The sequence below is a fragment of the Anser anser genome (assembly GCF_964211835.1).
Source record: "Anser anser genome assembly, chromosome: 2".
NCBI classification, from domain to species: Eukaryota; Metazoa; Chordata; class Aves; order Anseriformes; family Anatidae; genus Anser; species Anser anser.
Window position 1 is genome coordinate 4402103 of NC_139721.1, and position 18794 is coordinate 4420896.

Genomic DNA, 18794 nt, shown 5'->3' on the forward strand with positions numbered 1-18794 from the left:
AACTTATTTATTATCTTCAAAAAATATAAGTTTTATGGGGCACATTAACTTCTATTTTCTCCTTTTAGTAACAATGCGTCAGTTTGATCATCCGCACATTGTGAAGCTCATTGGAGTTATTACAGAAAACCCAGTCTGGATAATCATGGAGCTCTGTACCCTTGGAGAGGTATGAAAATTTCCCCCGTGTCTTTGGTTACCCCTTTTAGCTTTGCAAAAGACTGAAAAAATCACTTATCACTACTAACCCAAAGGCAAACTCCTCAGGCATGATATCACACTTGTGGTAGAATTATGGACTCAGACCCAGGAGCGGCAGGATTTGACCTCACTCCTCCACTAAGGCAACTGCATCAGCTCGTACCAAAGGGATTTAGTCATAGCTTTTTCAGAGAACTTCAGTTGCTCTTGCAGAGTGAGAGAGCATGACCTGTGTCAAGTCAGATGATGGTAATGAGATATAAACAGCATTTGCGAGCATGCCTTCTGGAAGAGAAATTATGTGGTACATCTTCTGTTCCTAAAAGGTGGCAGTAGTGGCTTGTGTTGTGTGAGCAGCAATTGAAGGAAACTACAGCACAGAGGGTTTGGGAGGAGGGTGGAAGTGGGGTACATAAAACCATCCGAATTTCTTTCCCAGCCTTGAACAGATGTTTCTTGAAAAGTGAACATTGCATATGAAAGTGAGCAGGTTTGTTATTCTTAAGCAAAGATGGCTTGTGACATATTACTGACAGTAGTTAGAAACCAGGATTTTTCTACCTTTTGGAAGCTTCCCGAGTAATACTGCGATTTTCCTTGGAATACTGAATTTATTATGTTTCTCTTTCTGTACGGAGTCTGCAGCAGAGACCTTACATACGATGACTTTCCTTATTATCACATCATTCGGATGAATGGTTTAAACAAAACTAGAGCTCAGGTTTTTGAAACTGGTTTGTTTCCTTTGAGCCACGTATATCTGAAAATGTGAGCTGAAGTAATATTTCATTCTGTAAGACATTTTAATTATCAACGTGCAGTACATTGTCCAAACATACAAAAAAGGGCAGAAAAACTATAGTGCAATCATTTTCTGTCAAAAGTTTATAAATTTCTTTTCCAGAGCCCAAATTACTTTTTAAAGCCTTGTTTTAATTTTTAAGGTAAATCTAGTGCCACTTTCTATTAGATCCTAACTGCCTTTTACTGGGAGTATAGTTTATAAAATTTCTGCATTGATAGTGGCTACTCTGAGCTAAATGCCTATACCTTAGCAATTATAAATGCAGAGTAAAATTCATGCTCCTCAAACAATATTCGTCTAATCAGTATTCAGAGTTGCTGGATACTGTTAGGTCCCGAAATCATTTAGGACAAAAACTTGCACAGTTCTCAGGGGAAGAGCTCATAAAAAGACCAGGAGCACTTGTCTCAGCAGCAGCATATGCACTCAGCCTTCAGAAGGAGCCTGAATGCAATGCAGAAATGTTTTCTTGATTGGGCTAACAGTTTCCACACAGAAAAAAATACTTGGATTTAACCCAGTTGGGCTTTTTCATGAGTGGTTTTCTGTTCTCATCCTGTCTAAAGGGAAAGCAGGCCTGTTGACACTTGTGTAGACTTTACAATTTGAGATATGTCTTGTTTAAATCTGTTATCTTTTTTTTTGTCCTGACTTCTTTCCTTTTTTTCCTTTGTGCAAAAAGTTGAGATCGTTTTTGCAAGTAAGAAAATACAGCTTGGATCTGGCCTCCCTCATACTCTACGCTTACCAGCTTAGCACAGCACTTGCTTACTTAGAGAGCAAAAGATTTGTACATAGGTAAGCCTATATATACACACGTGTGCATGTTTTTATATGTAACTACTTGAAATTTTAGAGAATGAAGCATGTCCTAGATTACCAGATTGCTTGTTGGCAGTAATTCTGGTACTAGATACACTTGCCTGAGTGAAGAGACTTAATATACATAGTTTGATCCTTTAAGCTTCACTTTCATGTTTCTTTTCCTTGGCTTATGATGAATGTGTAGCAGCAATACTTTGACACTCCTAAAATCCGTTTACGTGTTTTTATGTCTGTCTCCATATCAGTATGGCATTTTTTTAGACGCTGCCAGCAAAATAACACCCTTTTCAAGAGTGACACCTGCTGGCTCAGCCCTAGATTGACTTGGAGATGGTGCCTGATTTTAATCAGAATAGATTTCAGCTGAGTTGTTGCTTTGTGGTTACAACATCTTTTCAAACTGCTAGTCAACTGTAATCTTCCCAATACAGAAAAGTAAAACAATGGGCAGCTGGCTTCTTAAGCAAAGAACAGGGAAAACAAAGTATTTATAAAATAAAAGTTCTTGCTTAACCAGAAAGTGAACCTAAATTTCTTTCTGGACATGTTTTTAATTTTCTTCCCTTTGAATTCCTCCCTAGGGAGAAAAGACTGATTTTAGCCTCATGTTGTATGCAATTAACAGTAAACAGAGCTCAAACTGCCATGAAACATTTTGGACTTGAACTTTCTATTTGTGCTTAAACATTTAAGTTCAAGTTGCATATATATGATATATATTGTACATAGATACATACATGTACATATGAGGTATGTATATAAAAATATTGTAAATTATAGACCCTTACAATTGTTAGAGATATTTTAATTTTGGCCAAGTAGCTGTTTATTTTTAACTCTACCAGTAAAAATTTTGACAGATAACTTAAGCGTATTGTACTGAAATGGGAGAAAGCACCATTTCAGGTTGCTTTGTTTCACTTCTCAAATCTAAATCCGTCAGTCTGCACAAATGCAGGCTCAGCAAACAGGGCTTGTTGTCTCACCTGGGAGACTGTGAGAGGTGTCCAGGCCTTGCCAGCAGCCCTGTGGTACCGCTAAAACTGAGCTCCTTGTTACGAAGCCACTGCCAGGACTGAGACCTTAAACCGTTTCCTTGCCTTTCCAGTGTCAGGAGGCAGGTTTTCTTCTTTCCATTAATTCAAACTGCCAAAACTTGTTACCCTGTGATCTTTAAATAGAATCATAGAACAAAATTTTTTCCTCTGATGTGTTGACATTGACGGTTACGCTTCAGGATGACAGATATTACTCAAAAGGACTAAATGTGTTAGAACATTTCTTTAAGCTTCTCAGAATCAGTAGACAAATACGTAGACTTTTTTTTTTCTGTATATACCTGCCCAAACTGTAGAAGAACAATTTGGTCTTCTCAAAGGAGTTTGATACTTCTGGGCTTTAATAATATTTTCCAAATGGTATTTTACCACTCTTAAGTTTTTAAATGACTAGAAATAGTGTCTCCTCTATTTGGCAGGGATATTGCTGCTAGAAATGTGCTGGTGTCTGCCACTGACTGTGTGAAATTAGGTGACTTTGGTTTATCCCGATACATGGAAGATAGTACTTACTATAAAGGTAAGTTGACATTAAGTTTGACAACTGCTCAAAAATTTAGTAGATGGCAGTAAATTCCTACATATACGGTTCAAGAAGACAAATCAGAGAATCTGATTTAAGTTGCAAGAAGTAGGAAATGTAGGTTACATTCTGGTTTTTAGGACAAGCATACAGTACTTTTTTCACAATTTTAAGAAGGTTCTCCACATTCGAGTCCCGAGATAATCATATTAATGGCACAATCTAAGTAGCCTACAGTGATTTTAAGGCTACCTACAGATGTTTGAGTTTGCATTGTCGTTGTATGCTGCATACTCACAAATGCCACTGGTCTGGCAAGATTCAATACAAAACATACTTGAAATTACTTTTTTCCCCCCATTTTGCATGGAAGACTGAGCTTAAGTGGCTCCAGCAGCTGTGAGATGTCCTTCAGTGCCTGATAGGGAAAAACAGGCCATCTCTGTTCTCCTGCTATGTGGTGCCGAACTGCAACATTTAAATCTGGTGCATATTATGTAGCTGTCTTTACAAATTTAATCTTCAATGAATTTCGAAGTTACAGTCATGTATTTTAAAAATCCGTTATCTGTCCTCATACGCTTCAGTATGCTTCCTTGTTTCACTTGTCTCATTTCCCTCCGAGCTACTTACAGTTGATTTAATTGCTGAAAAGGTGAGGAATGTTTTTGACGTAGTCATTTCCTGTTGTGCTTTTGGGTTTTTTGGGGGGAGGTTTGGGGAAATGCTTTGTTTTGGAGTTGTTGTTTTTTCTGTTTCATGTAAGGCCAAGCAAGCTACCCTTATTTTGATCAGTCATTTACAAACACCTGTTCCCTAGCTGAAAATTTGTGACAGTTTCAGACTTCGTACCAGTGGGTTCTTAACCACAATAGTTGCATTTTGAATTAAGAATTGACTTAAAATAAGAAGGAGCTTAATCAGTCTGTATATTTTTGCAAAGTGCTGTTCCCCTCCCTCTCTAGAGGATGACCAGCAGAACTGGCCAGGTGGCACAGAAATCTCACGTACAAATTTGATAGTTATTCGCTGGAGATGGGTTTTGCCTGTAAATTATTTCCCTGGGGAGACAGAGCTGCTTGAGCAGAGCAGTGGAAATAACAGCCTGCCTTGTCTTGCCTTCCCCGTAGCTTCCAAAGGAAAATTACCTATCAAATGGATGGCTCCAGAGTCAATCAACTTCCGACGGTTTACCTCAGCTAGCGATGTGTGGATGTTTGGTAAGTGAACCCAAATGGTGCGGCTTTTACTGTCCTGTCCAAGAAGTTCAGTGTTTTTAATTACTGTAAGATGAGTAATTTCCAGATACTCAGCTGTTTTTATTGTTCTTTCGGAAATTCCGGTTTCTTCTAGCACCTTTTCTCTCTCTGTATTTTTCTTTTTTTTTTTCTACATAGTCAAGTTTAGGCGTAACTTTCAGGAATATCCTGAAACCCCGATCTTTTTTCCCTAAATATGCATGTTTTTTCTATGAATCTGATCACCTGTGCTCGAGCTAGAGTCTATAGAGTGCTGCTCTGGACAGACAAAACGAAGAAAGGCTGCGTAAAGGAGCAAAGACAATGAGACTTTAAGTAAGAGCAGTGTTCACCCTCTTCGCAAACTGAAGCGTGATTTTTTTTAAGCAAAGGGTATGTGATTTTTACTTGTTTTATAATAGTATGAAGAAAAGTCTAGTGTAGTCAGAAGAATTAAGCCTGTGGAACATTCTGGCTGATCTTAAACTGACAGACCATTTTTCCCCTTTGTGCTTTTTAACATAGTTTCAGCAGAAACTGTTTTATTACATAGTTTCAGCACCAAAAAAAAATGGGATCGGTGCCAGCGTTAAAACACCCTCAAAGTGAAAATACACTATGCAAGTCGAAACAGGCCAGTTGGAACTAGTCAAAGGGAAAAGCAAATACAGCTCATTCTACTTCAAAAAAAAAAAAAAAAGAAGAAGAAGAAGAAAGAAAAGTAGATTTGAATATGAGCAACCATTCTGATTTACAATAGGTAAAGCGTAGCTAAATGTGAAGCCAGGCTGCTGTGAGCCAGCTGTGGGTCATGCTTCCTCATAAATAGTTCTGGTCGGTACTGCGTGCGTAATCTTACTACACATCCCTCCTTGCTGCTGTCAGCCGGTAAGTAAAAATTGATTCCCTGGCTATATGTTTTAGCAGAAATCGCATTGTTTGGCTGTACGACTCAAGCCAAGTACTCTGGGAATTTCTAACATGTAGTATTCCTGAGCATAGCAGCTCTGAAAGGAGGCTTTTGTCCTTTATTTTAGTCACCGTTCTTATTAAACCTCCTTTCTTCCCTCTTAAAATCAAGGCTTTGTGTGCTGGGGCTGGAGGAAAGGTTTGCTTTCTTTTTTAACATTTTTTTTTTCTGTTTGCTCACACAGAGGAAATGTGTTTTTTTGTGTGTGTGTTCCCCAGGTGTGTGTATGTGGGAGATCCTCATGCATGGGGTAAAGCCCTTCCAGGGAGTGAAGAACAATGATGTAATTGGGCGGATTGAGAACGGTGAGCGGCTCCCCATGCCTCCAAACTGCCCTCCTACCCTCTACAGCCTTATGACCAAGTGCTGGGCATACGACCCTAGCAGACGACCCAGGTTTACTGAACTTAAAGCACAACTCAGGTAGGGTTTTACTTCTGAAAGGTCATTTCCTTGTTCAGAAATATTTGCTTTTGCTATACCTTCCATTACAGTGTTTTCTTTCTGTCAAAAATGCAAGGCTTTATCTCCAGGGGGCCAGGTTGGTGATACTTTTTTTGGAATTCTGGACCTTATCTGTTGGAGAAAATTAAACTAGGCAATGAATTCAAATAACTAGAAATATGAATCATCTTTCTATGCCAAGAAAAAATCAGTTTTTTACTAGTAATTTGTTCATAATTTTAGCTATATATGCTACAGTTCTCAGGGGGGGATAGAAAGAATTCAGAGTGATTACCTAGTCAAACATGCAGTATGCAGTTTTGGGGTACAAATGTGTATTTTCCTAAAGAAATGGATCACCAGGTTTCACAGTAGATGCTTTGAAATTAGACATCTGAGCATTTTCAGTAGAACATGCAAAATTTTGAAGTGCTGCTGGAAGTCAGTTTTATATCTAGCACACAAGTTCCCCATGGCATCTCTTTTTTGTGCAACTGTGGAGCCTGCAATAAATGCATTGTAATTAGCCAGGACTTACTTTGTCCTTTGTAAAATGGGATGGCCTACCTTTTGTCTGTCTTGCAGTAAGTGTGACTACACACTTGACACCAGTCTAAATTCACAGCACAGCATATTCTGCAGTATTTTTTTCCAGAGTCCGTATACCCATTTCTCCAGTCACAGGACAAGGGTGATATTTAAACTTTGAAACATTCCTGAGATATCATATAGAGAAGTTTAATATTTGTGTCCACTTTTGTGATTTTCTGAGTGCTCGGTATCTATTTTGCCTAAGTCAACATGTGAAGGCTTCAAACAACGTGTAGGTACTGTACAGCTGTAAATTGCTGAATTGGTTGTGATTCATTACCAAGTTCTTCAGTTTTAGCTGACATCTTTTTTTAAAGTTGTGCTTTGTGGTGTGTTTTGTTTTCGTAACATAATATGTGCTGTCACTGGATGTTTGTGTTAGAAGAGAATTCACAGGTCATTAAAATAAGAGGCAATTTGAATATAATTTTGATGCTGTTTCAAAGTTGCTGTATGGATAACTTTTCCTGTAGCTGCCTTTTAAGTTTTTTTTTTTCTTCTTCAGTAAAATGTTCCACTGTCTGTTACTCTGGGAGCTCCTGTGTAAACTTAAAATGTACATATCTAGAGAAGGACATACCCTTCTCAGAAGGACCTTATAATATTATCTGTGTAGAGTTAATCACACAGGAAGGAATGGTAGGCCTGGGTAGGGATTATGAGGAGAAGATAGGACTCAGTAGTATGGTTTGGATACTAGGTGGAAAGTGCCAATTCTTTATTTTTTTTCTTCCTCTGGAAGGATAGGATTCTTTTCAGTTTGTAGTCAGATTGTAGTGATAACTGGCTGGCACAGAGGAGAACGAAGCCCTAAAAAATGTGAGTAGGAAGATGGCTGTGATGTGTAAACCCACCATGGGAGGGTACCTCACCAGCAAGGGAAGGAAAAGTGAGTTTGTTGGGGGCTGAAGAAAATGTAGACTACTCAGAGAGACAGAGCAAAGGCAAGAATGGCCCTAACAGCATGAGTCAGAAGAGGAAAGAGAGGAAAAGGTATCGCCAAATAGACACGATGGACCAATGCCCGAGAACCTGGCTCTCGTCAGAAATGCACAGGCAAAGGGTGAGAAACAACAGTCAAAATCTGCAGCAAGGCAAGTTCTGATCATTTACCAGGAAAAATGTTTCCCAGAGTGCATGAATAAGCACTGAAGCTGGTCGCTCGGAGACTTTCAGGCCTTGCCTGGAAAAGGCTCTGAGCGACCTGACCTCACTGTGCATCAACTTTACTGGGAGATTGGACTGGAGACCTCTGGGAGTCCCTTCCAACCTCAGTGGTTCTCTGATTCTGGATGAAAAATGCACCAAGGGGGGGGATTTTTAAAATTTTTTTTCCTCCTCTTGTCATGCTAGGAGATTTGAAGCAGCGTTCAGAGAACAAGCTCTCTCCTGGGGCCGCTGCAACCCTAGCATCCAGTTTCTGTTCTCACCAAAGCGAAGAATTTTCTGCCACTCCAAAATGGTGACCTTTCCCTGCTGGAAGTCAGGCAGCACAGTTGTCCTCAGGGCTTCTTCTCGCTGCTCACAGAGTCAGCCTCTTGTCAGAAAGGTTGCCAATTCCCGCATGGCGAGGCAGTCTCAGGCAACGAGGAAGGATTGCGTTTCAAAACTCCAATTCCCATGAACTTGCAAAAACAAGCCATTTCCCTGGTGGCCTTTTCTGTGTGGTGTGGCTGCTGCTCGTTCTGGATAGGAGCCAGAGTAGTTTTTTCAAGCTGAGAGCAGACTTTGTTTGCCTAAAGCCAACGATACAACACTGCAGCATTCCTCCCTTTTTAACGACAAAGACCGTGGCTTTGGGAAAAAACTGCTTTTCTGCGTCTGAAGTAGTACTGATGGGAGCACGAATATTTCATCTGTTCTCGGTTTATTTGGTGCCTTACCCGTTTTGTAGTGACATCTGCTTTGCACAAACTTTACTTGCAGCTGCTTGCGCCACGCAAAGATGCTGATTTCTGTAGAATTTGTATAGTGTTATTAGGGGGGAAATAAGGCCGGGAATTCTGTGGTATTTGCTCTGTCCAGAGTGGGTAAAGGATGAGTTAGTCATCGCATCCAACACAGAAACGAATGATAGATGGTGGATTTCCAGCTTTAATTCCTCCTAACTTCCTAGGTCCATTTAAGCATTTAACAGACCCAAATCATGCACTATTACCCTTATAGTGTTGCTATTCAGAATGAGTTCTGCCTACCTACAGCACCGTAACCAATTATACATACCACCTCACACGTGTATTATTAAATTTAAACTATTCTTTGCTCTGTTCAATATGCCACGGGTTTGTATTGGTAAGGCAGCACTAGTACAGGCTTTCTTACAGGTCTTCTCCCAGGCTTGTGCTTCTGAGCTGGGCTGCCCTGCACATCCCTTTGGCTGTAATTCTGTTAAAACTCCTTTTAGTATTCAGTGTTAAGCTAGATTTTGATGTTGAGCTTTTTAAATTAATGTCATGCAGTGACATTTTCAGTGCGTCATTGAATGAATTTTGTACCAAGTACCTATTGCTAGCCATTCTTCTCTAATAAAAATAGCAAAATCAGGAGCAGTTTTATCATGGCTGTGACAAGATTGTCGATTAGGCCCTCTGTTGGTTGCTGATGAAGAAGCACAGGTTTTACCAGAGTAGATGATCCCAGATGATCCCTGGACTGCAGGTCATGTGTTAAATACAGATTCAACTCTAAAAAGAATATAAAAAGTAAAATAATGACCGATTCATCCTCCTAAAGTTTGTTTTTACGACAGCAATGAGGTAGTTAACTGATGAAAATGGGACTTGAGCCTTCTTGTGACTGTTTGCTGCAGCTCTCGAAATGTTGCTTATAAACAAAAGGACCAAAACTGATAAGAATGAAGGCAGTTTAAGTCACGTCATTTTGTGGCATCTGGCAAAAAAAATTGTAGCACATACTTGATATATATGGTGGCGGTTGCAAAACACGTTGTTGGCCTTTTGATCATCGACAGTGACCATTAGGAATAAAGTCCAGCAAAAGTGCTCTTAAATTAGGGCTGTATGGGGAAAATGTGTTCATCTCCATGCAACCTTGTATTTTTGTTGGCCAGACGAGAGAAAAGAAGCTGCTTGTTGAAGGGTCAGCACTTCCTCTAGGTTCCCACACCATGTATGAGCAAACACCAGCATTGCTTTGTTTTCCGAAACGTAAGGCTGCATTTCAGTATTTCAGATATTCCTGCTTTGAACCTCCCAGTAAATGTTTCCTTTTCAATGCCACGGGCAAATTTGAGTGAAAAGGTTCTTTGAAAGTGAAATAAGTTTATCGACTACGCAAACTTTAATAGTAGAGGTTTTCATCAGACATAGCCAAGACGACGACTTAGGTTTGTTTGTTCTACCTCAAGGTTTGCTAGGGAAGTCGTATGGCTAGAAATGCTTCTCTGCTGCTAAAAATATGTGCCGTTTGGGAAAATATGCCTAGATGTGACTCCCCTGACCTCTGCAATTTCTAATAAACCATTGAGAGTCCTCAAGCAGCTGCACCGAGAAAAGGTCAAAAATATCTCTTGGCACACTTGTGCTCCATCTATGGATTGGTCTTCCCTTTGTAAAAACAAAGACATTTCTGTGAGTCATTTATATTCCTTGTGTTTTTTTCGAGTGATGCTTCTCCGAGGCGTTTCTATTTTATATTCTCTTCTTTTCGGTAGTAGTCAAGGGCATCCGGTACAAATTCTGCTGCAGCTCATCAGCCGTTGACCAGGCTACTCGCCGGGCTGGGAGGGAAAGGTCTTCGTGATGACACAGGCAAAGGAATAGCAGGATGAATTAGAGCCTTAAGAAAAAAAGCTGAGCCTGTGTTATGAAAAACAAATCATTTCAGTCAAAATTTGTCATTTCGAGTGATACGATTGAGGTTAATGGTATGGCATTAAATACTGGGACACCACAGATAAAACGGCTTTGACAGCAAGGCAGATAGGTAGCACTGTTTCATTCCTTTTTATGGAAAAACAGGACTGGGCTGTGACAAATTATACCCGTGGCCCCAAATTGTCAATAAGCCATCTCTAAATTTAGTCAGCTGCTTTTAGCTGACTTTTGTTCCATTCCTTGTGCTCGCATTAGAGCAACTGCCATATCAACAGCTTCGGTTAAAAAAAAATGCACATTTTATTTGTGTGGGTAGGTGTTTTTTTGTTTTGTTGGTATTTTTTGGTTAAGTTTTGAGGTATTTCTTCAAAGATTGTAATCGTGGTTCGTGGCTCCAGATGCGTCCCAACTGATTTCTCACGATACATAAAAATGCATGCTGAATATCTGAAGTCTGACCTAGCCTTAAAGTGGTGTATTTTTGCTAATTCTTCATGAGTTCACGTAAGAAATACTCTTTTTCCTTACTCTGTAGGAGGAGAGAGGTGGTAAAGTAGAAGGATTTTCTTTTTAGTCGCCTCTGTCGGGCTGTAGCTGTTTGTCTGCAATAGCTCTATCAGAACGACTGCTGCAAATAACTTTGTCTGATTTTGTTTTTGTTCCACATTCTTGTGTTCCTTCGGCAGTGATGGATTGAAATTGCTGCAATACTCAGAAACTCGGGTAGGCTGCAGTGAGATGAGCTGACTTCCCTGCTTTTAAGAAGTGGCATGAATTTTTTTGGCTGAGGGAGGAAAGGCGAAGTTCTAGTCTCCGACCAAGCAGGAATTTATTCTTGAAACAAGCAGCGAAGTTCCAAGATTAGAATAGATTGCTGTAGTTGATCTCATCCCTTGCATGAGTAATTCTGGGTGGTTATTTAGTCGTCTGAGCAGGAGATTATAAACTCAGAACCGAGCTTTGTTTCTAGAAACTGGAGTGCTAAAGGAGCTGGGATAGCTCCTTTACGGGATTATCTTTACTCTGGGGAGATCAACGTGTAAATAATCTGCCCTGCTCAGATCTCTAGACTATCCATGTAGCTTGCAGCTCCCTCGTCCAAAGCTTCATTCTGAGCAGTTCTTAAATGGCAAATATCCAACATTAATAATCCACATAGCAGAACTGGGAGGAGGCTGCTGTGGGGGCAGCAGTATCACGGTGAACTTCAAACGGTCTTTTTAATAGTCAGAACAGTGGTAAGTAGCAAACTAGTTTTACTACTGTCTTGTGCTTTGTTTGAAAATGTACCCTTCTGACCTGAGCGTTTAAAAGCTGAGTAAATGCTGTCAGATATTTCTGTCTTGCTGAATTGCTTTGCTGAATGCGTTCCTGGTTAGGCTGAAATGTAAGAGGAAAGCATGGTATTTGAGATGATTTTTTTTGACTGCTTTGTTTAACAGAGGGAAAAATCCCAGTGATTTGAAGCTCAGCTGAGCTTCCATAAAGAACGTATTTTCGGTTTGTTTTGATCCTTTGCAGCAATTCGGTATTTTCATGTGAAAAATAAGTTTTCATGCAAGTGAGTGCTTGGTTTATTGTCTTTGAGGATTTCTCTGTGTAATTACACATCAAAAGAAATGTTAACATGCAAAAAACTTTTTGTAGAAGATCAACCACAGCTTTCTGAAAGCCCGGTGCTGCTTCGGTTGTTGAAAGCACGCTGACAACCCTACAGATGTATTTCTTCAGGATACTGGTTTCCAGAACCAATATACATAAAAGAACTTTGTCTTAAAAGTTCTCACTCACTCTTTCGTGTAGTATTCATTAGCTTGAGAGATGTGGGAGCTCTGAGGTTTGTTAGACATGGAGCTGGAGTTTTACTTACATACGATGTGTTTTTCTTAGTACAATACTGGAGGAAGAGAAGCTGCAGCAAGAAGAACGAATGAGAATGGAATCCAGGCGACAAGTCACGGTGTCCTGGGACTCAGGAGGATCGGATGAGGCTCCTCCCAAGGTAGCTAAGATATCAGAACACAAAGCATGAGTGTTTCTAAAAGTAATAATAATAAATAAATTGAATTAAAAGGATTATTATTCTTCAAAGCCTCGTTTGATGGGTTGGTTAAGAACGGCGTTCTGCCCAATTTTGTCATCATCTGCTAATGCTTGCCTGAAATGATCCAGCTCTGCTTAGGCTGTTATTAGAACTGATCTGTGCTATAATTTTGCACTGACAATTTTCTGTTTCTTGTTTGTTTAACTTGCAAGAGACTCCCATAGTTGCCACAAAAATGTTTCCTGGCTTTTTCTTTCTTTCTTCTAGCACTACTATGAAACGTTAGCTGGTGAGATCTCAGACATTTGTAAAGCTTATTTATAAAAATCAATGACAGAAGAGAAATTAATTAATTTTATTTTTCTTATTCCAAACAGATAACGGTTTTACTTCCCAAGGACATTATGTGTTTTAGTTTACACTTAGTTTTGTTTCATTGCATGTCTGCCCTGTTTTGGATGTCCCTGATAAGCTCTCCAGTTGGGGTAGTCAAACCTCTCCAGTTGCTGAGCGCGTTCTTCTTTCCGTAACTTGCGTGCTTTTCCAAAGATTTATTTTGCACTTTGAAGGATCAAGTCCATACTTGGGAGGATGTCATTTTGTGCAGTCACTGCTGTGATGTGGAATAATATCTGCATCCTAATCAGTCTGTGATAAATTCCTGTAGTCTTCTACTTGAGCTCTAGTGCTGATGGGGATTTTAGTAGTAGTAGCAGGGCCCCTTCTGCTGCCCCAACGGCCATAGGAAGGCAACTTATTTTTGTTTGGTTTCCCCACGTCTAGCTTCTTGCCTGATAGATTTCCTAGCTTGGTTCTCCATTTTGGTAGCTTTGTGGCAACCAAGAAATACAGACACTGAAGCTGCTGCTTTCATTTCAGAGTTGAGAACGGCAAAGAATCCATCAACTTGTTTAGGCACCTGAGATTGACAGGATTTGGTGTATATGTAAACAGATAACATACCGACTAACAGAAGCAGATAAACCGTGTGAATTGGAACAATATGCCACTTAATTATTACGAAATTGTTTAAGAATGTAGTCTTCAGGGCTTAAAAATACCTTTAATTAATGTAATGAATGAGCCACACCATAGTAGAAGTGATCATCATCAGAGCTCTGGGTGTGACCCATAAATGAAAACACCTGAAAAAAGTTGTGTTAGGATTGAAATCAGTGCTCCTACCACTGCGTACCTTTTCTTGGAGGGGGGAGAAGGGGGTCTCAGTATTTTAACTCTTTGAGGTACTCTCACTGTATATACAATACAGTCAAATGGTTAGGTTTTTTGTACAGTGTGATTTTGTAAAATATGGATATGCATGCTAATGACATTTGAACAAGTTGAATTTTACAGATAAGGAATTTCAAGCATCTCAAGTTACTTTGTAAATTTTTAATGGCAACAAAAGACTATTTTTCTTATAACAATTCATTATAAAAGTTTCAGTTCTTTACAGGGCTTAAACTTCCTTTTACTTCACAGCCTTAAATTCCTACACGTTCTCAGATAATTCACAGCTATCACAATCTGTACTATGAAAGTACTTGGATTGCAGTGATTAGTTAGAAACCAAAAATAACAAGTACTGAGTGATAACAACATTTTTCATGCAGCGATGATAAAATTCTGTAGTCCCAAAGAACTGTGAAAGTAGCTTTTAACTGCCAGAGGGACACCAGGAGCCCATTTGCAAAACGATGAGGTTTGGTTTGGGTTTTGTTTTTCTCTTTGGTTGATTTTTTTTTCCCTTCTGAAATACCCAGCAGCACTGTTCCTGGGGAAAAAAGGCAAACGTACCTTCGGAGGTTAATATCAAGTACAAATAACAGAACGCTGCTTCTTGGAAGATAAAAGTACACTTCTGAGAAACTTTTTCCAGCATTGCTTCTTCCACTGGTGTGAAGTTTCTGTGCCTGTTCTGGCAAAAGGGAGGTCTGTTCAGTGTGTGCAGGAAAACAGGCTTTTCAGACAGCTTTTTGAACTGGGCTTTCTGAATTTCTGGTGACTTTTCTCATGTATTTCTGTGATTATACCTCCTCTTTGATTACGTGCAAAGTATTGTCTTTTTCCTGAAGGGGTAAAGGAAGATACTCAGATAAATAATGTGATAGCTCTTCTTTAGCTCCTTTCTAGTAGAAACTGTTTCTGTTTTTTCTTGGCTGGGAATGGGTTGCAACCCAAAGCATGTATAATGAAGGACATGGGGTTCAGAATATGACCAAAAGCACCTTCCATTTTGAGGCAATGAATTGCATGGGGGTTAATAATCAGAACCAAGTTTAGTCTTCACAATAATGTGTGGAAATATTCATGCTAAACAAAACTTAATTTGTGCTCTGACTGAAGCAAAAGAATTTGCTGCTGGGAACAGTCACAAAACAACAGATTAATGGCAAAACTTTATGTAATGCAGATTATAAACTTGGAACCTGCGCTATTTGCACCTGCAAGCATGATTTAAGAATCATTCTTTTCTGTGATATTCTGTCTGGACTTAACCAGTACAGAGAAGGCCCTGTGGTGCAAACAATTAAATACGCCCCAAAAACGTACAGAGCGAGTGTTATTTATTACGGAATCACAGAATCGTCTAGGTTGGAAGAGATATCTAGCAAACAATTCAGCTTCTTTTTTTTCCAGACAAAAAAAAAAAAAGGAGGAAAACTTAATTTTTATATGTATGTTTGTTTGTTTGTTTTAAGTGTAAATAACTTAGAATGTTTATTTCAGGGATTTTTTTTTTGAGCTTGTTTTTGTGATGTGCCTCCTATAAATGTTTGTTTCAGCAAAGAGGAATTTTGTGTGTTTAGTTTCCTGTTTCTAAAGACTTTTTTCCGTTACACTTACAGCCCAGCAGGCCTGGTTACCCCAGTCCAAGATCCAGTGAAGGGTTTTATCCGAGTCCACAGCATATGGTACAGCCAAATCACTACCAGGTATTAAATTTAACACTGCGTGTTTTCTTTCAAACATGGAGTTTATAACTCAGTTGCAGCTGGTGGGATTGATTCACTTCTTACACAGTTTAGTTTCATTAAGTTGCCTTAAACGTGTTTTTTTTTGTTTGTTTTACATCAGAACAAACCCTGAACTGAGCCTGGTAGGGTTACTCCAGGTGACAGGTATTTTCGGATCTGATGCAGTGCTCAAATTCTTGAAAACTGAAGTGAAATACATTAGACATTTTCATATTTACTGAAGGAATATAATGTTCATGTTAGCATTTTTTCTAAGCTATGAAATTACTTGGGTTGTAAATTGCAGGGATTAGCTGCCACGCTTTCCTTGGGTTTATTGATACTCTGCTCCCTGATGTTTCTCTGAAATGTTTTTATTTTCTGTTAGCTGATAGCCTCCTGTAAGTATTCTTGGGTTTGTTCAAATCAACATCCATATACAACAGACTCAGTCGAGGTTCTTTTTCCCGCGGAGTGGGGGAGGTTTTCCTTGTTTGAATTGGAATACTTCAGGCTCATTAAAACTACTTTGATTTTTCTGTGGGGAAGTTCTCAGGCTGCGCAGTTAGGCACAGTAATTACATGCAGTCACTCAAGGCTTAAGCTTGTAATATGCACTGGGGGGTACATATTTGTATGGCTCCACAGGGCGGTGTGTGCATGGCTCCTATTAACTTGAACATGAGTTGTGCATGTGTAGGTCTTATAAATGTATCGATACGGTTGGTTTTGTTCATCAGAGGACTTTGATCTTTTTGACTACAGAGGTTGAAACATACTTTCTAATGCTGTTGTTTGGGTAGGCTTCCTCAGATAGTATAAGTCTTTGAGTTTTTATCATGTTGTGGCTTGGCTCCCTTCTTCTGCTGTTGCTTCTCCTCCTCCCTTGCAGTGACCGCTTGAATTGAGTCAATTCTGCACTTTCATATTTGCTCCCTTGAAAAAATAAAATCTATTAAATATGGGGAAACGTAAGTTTGCTTACATAATACCTCTTGCATTTTCCCTAAAGGTATCTGGCTACCCTGGTTCTCACGGGATACCAGCCATGGCAGGCAGCATCTATCCAGGGCAGGCTTCTCTCTTGGATCAAACAGATTCCTGGAACCATCGACCTCAGGAAATATCAGTGTGGCAACCAAACATGGAGGTATCGTGAACTGACACACCTGTTGATGCACTCTGTACAGTAAACACGCTTTTTTATTCTTCAGATACCTCTGGAAATTATTGTAGGAAAATTGAGTATGTTTCTTGGGTGTTTTTTAAGTTGCCTTCTTGGAGTAGGATTGGAGTCATGACTGAATTCAGTTCTTTTTGAACCAAATCTTCTTATGTGAGATTGGACGTAGTGTTTGTACTCTTTACACAAATTCTTGATGAAGTTACTACTACTTAGCACCTTAACTAAGACATTGAGACTAATTGGGTGATGATAGTTATCCTGAGTTTGTTAGAAGAAGGCTTTACTGAAACTTAATGGTGTTAAGAGAGGAGGAAAAATTCATGTTAAAATTTGTGATATCATTACCTATTTAAAAATACCTCTCACGGGAGACACTCAGTATAGCAAGTATATCCAAGGATTCTCTGTAACTTATCTGGAACAGCAAATGAAGTGGTCTGCAAAACGGTGCTTGAGTTATATTCTTGGTAGATGCTTTTCAGCCTCTCACAATTGCGTATAGTTGCAAGGAATATAAAATTATTTCCCCCTCTAACCTTCCATCATTTTTTGCTGTTCTTCTCCAATATTTTATACTTTTTTCATTCTATTTTATCCTTCCACAAAGATTCTCTTTTTGCAGTTTCTGTCTTAAATCCACTTGCACTCCCTAAGCAATGTTCTGTTCTTTGTGCCTCTGGTAAATTTTTAAGTGAGAACTGAGGTTGACACCCGAAATACAATAGAGCAGATAGGTGTCCAAGCCTTCAGTTTGCCTAAGGTAACTCTTGGTAGATTCGGTCATATTTTCTGCCATTACAACTTGCTGCCGTGTTGTTGTTATTCATGCTGTGTATAGTTGAGGGCCGTCATCCCAAGTAGTTCAACATTCCTGTTTGTTCTAGAAGGTCAATTTGAGATTACTCACCACAGAAACAACTTCATTCAAGCACAACATAGTTAAACTAAAGTATTGGTGGAAGCATGTGAATACTTCGCACATGTTCGTATTAATAAGCTACAGCCAAAGTTTTCACAAAAGCTTGGGAAGTTGGTTACCTGTAGACGGCCTCAGTGAAGTTAGTTTGCAAACTCACCACGGCTTCTCTAAAAATTTTAATTTATACGTTACTTGCTAATGATTTCAAGACAGCGTTGGGATATCACATGTTGAGTATTGTAGGCTAAAGACATACATAAAAGCTTGTTCAAAAAATCCATTAAGTCTTTTCATGACGTGATTTACAAGTGTCAGCTGAAACAGAAAAGGGTATTTGGTTTGGGTAAAACACATATCCTGCAGCTTTAACAACTGGATAGTTGCATTATTGCACAAGAAAAGGAAATTGATAAATGTTATTGTTGTCCAACTTGAAGTGCAACATATGAAGTGACAACATTATTGAAAAATAAAGCAGGATTTTTCAAATCTTTTTGGTTCCAGTGATTAGGAGCAAGGCAAATAAAATGTTTGCAGTTGGAAAGAGTTTCTTCTGATGACCTGCTTCAGTTTATAAGCAGATCGAGGAACTCTGCTCGATTGCTATTGTGCGCTGGGGCTTTTAAAAATCCACTCTTTTATAATCTGTAAGTTCTTGCAGCTGTTTTCACAAACTGTCAGTGGTTTTGAGATTGCATAAACTTAACTCGGTTTTGTAGGATTCAGGCACTTTGGACATACGAGGAATGGGGCAGGTTCTACCCACACATCTCATGGAGGAGAGATTGATACGACAACAACAAGAGATGGAAGAAGATCAACGCTGGCTTGAAAAGGAGGAACGATTCCTGGTAAAATTTTGTTTCATGGTGCTTCTTAACTCTTTTCGTTGCAGCTTGCTAAAACTGGTCGCTTCTGTGAAATGAGAATATTTACTGAACACAGGAGTTGGTTCCAAAATGCAGGTTTGGAAGAAGTTCTTAATTGAAGTCTTCAGCTAGGAACTGTGTCCTGTGTTACAGGTGCTTCAAACATTATTTCTTTTTTTAGTGAGTCTCACTTGATTCAGTCAAGTATTTATGTGTGAAAAGTTGTGGGTTCTGTGGCCATCTGAAGATTGCATGTTTATTCTTAAGGATATAGATCTGTGCACGCTCTGCCCCTAAAAAGGGGATAACCTTCAGCCATCTAGCA

At 39.3% G+C, this 18794-nt stretch overlaps 1 protein-coding gene across 14 annotated transcripts in view; it reads left to right on the top strand.

Annotated features, from left to right (window-relative positions):
• Positions 1-18794, top strand: part of PTK2 (protein tyrosine kinase 2) — a 205140-nt gene that overhangs the window by 167531 nt on the left and 18815 nt on the right. For 13 of the 14 annotated variants that reach the window (XR_014580939.1, XM_083827396.1, XM_083827393.1 and 10 more), the window contains 9 exons: positions 69-169; positions 1689-1804; positions 3309-3409; positions 4543-4632; positions 5839-6043; positions 12382-12493; positions 15388-15474; positions 16508-16645; positions 18320-18451. Coding sequence is in view for 13 of the 14 variants with exons in the window: in XM_083827396.1 (XP_083683522.1) it covers positions 69-169; positions 1689-1804; positions 3309-3409; positions 4543-4632; positions 5839-6043; positions 12382-12493; positions 15388-15474; positions 16508-16645; positions 18320-18451 (1082 nt within the window). In the remaining variant the exon portion in view is untranslated. Of the gene's footprint in view, positions 1-68; positions 170-1688; positions 1805-3308; positions 3410-4542; positions 4633-5838; positions 6044-6138; positions 11730-12381; positions 12494-15387; positions 15475-16507; positions 16646-18319; positions 18452-18794 lie in introns of those variants that run through there. The other variant, XM_083827387.1, reaches the window with a different exon arrangement.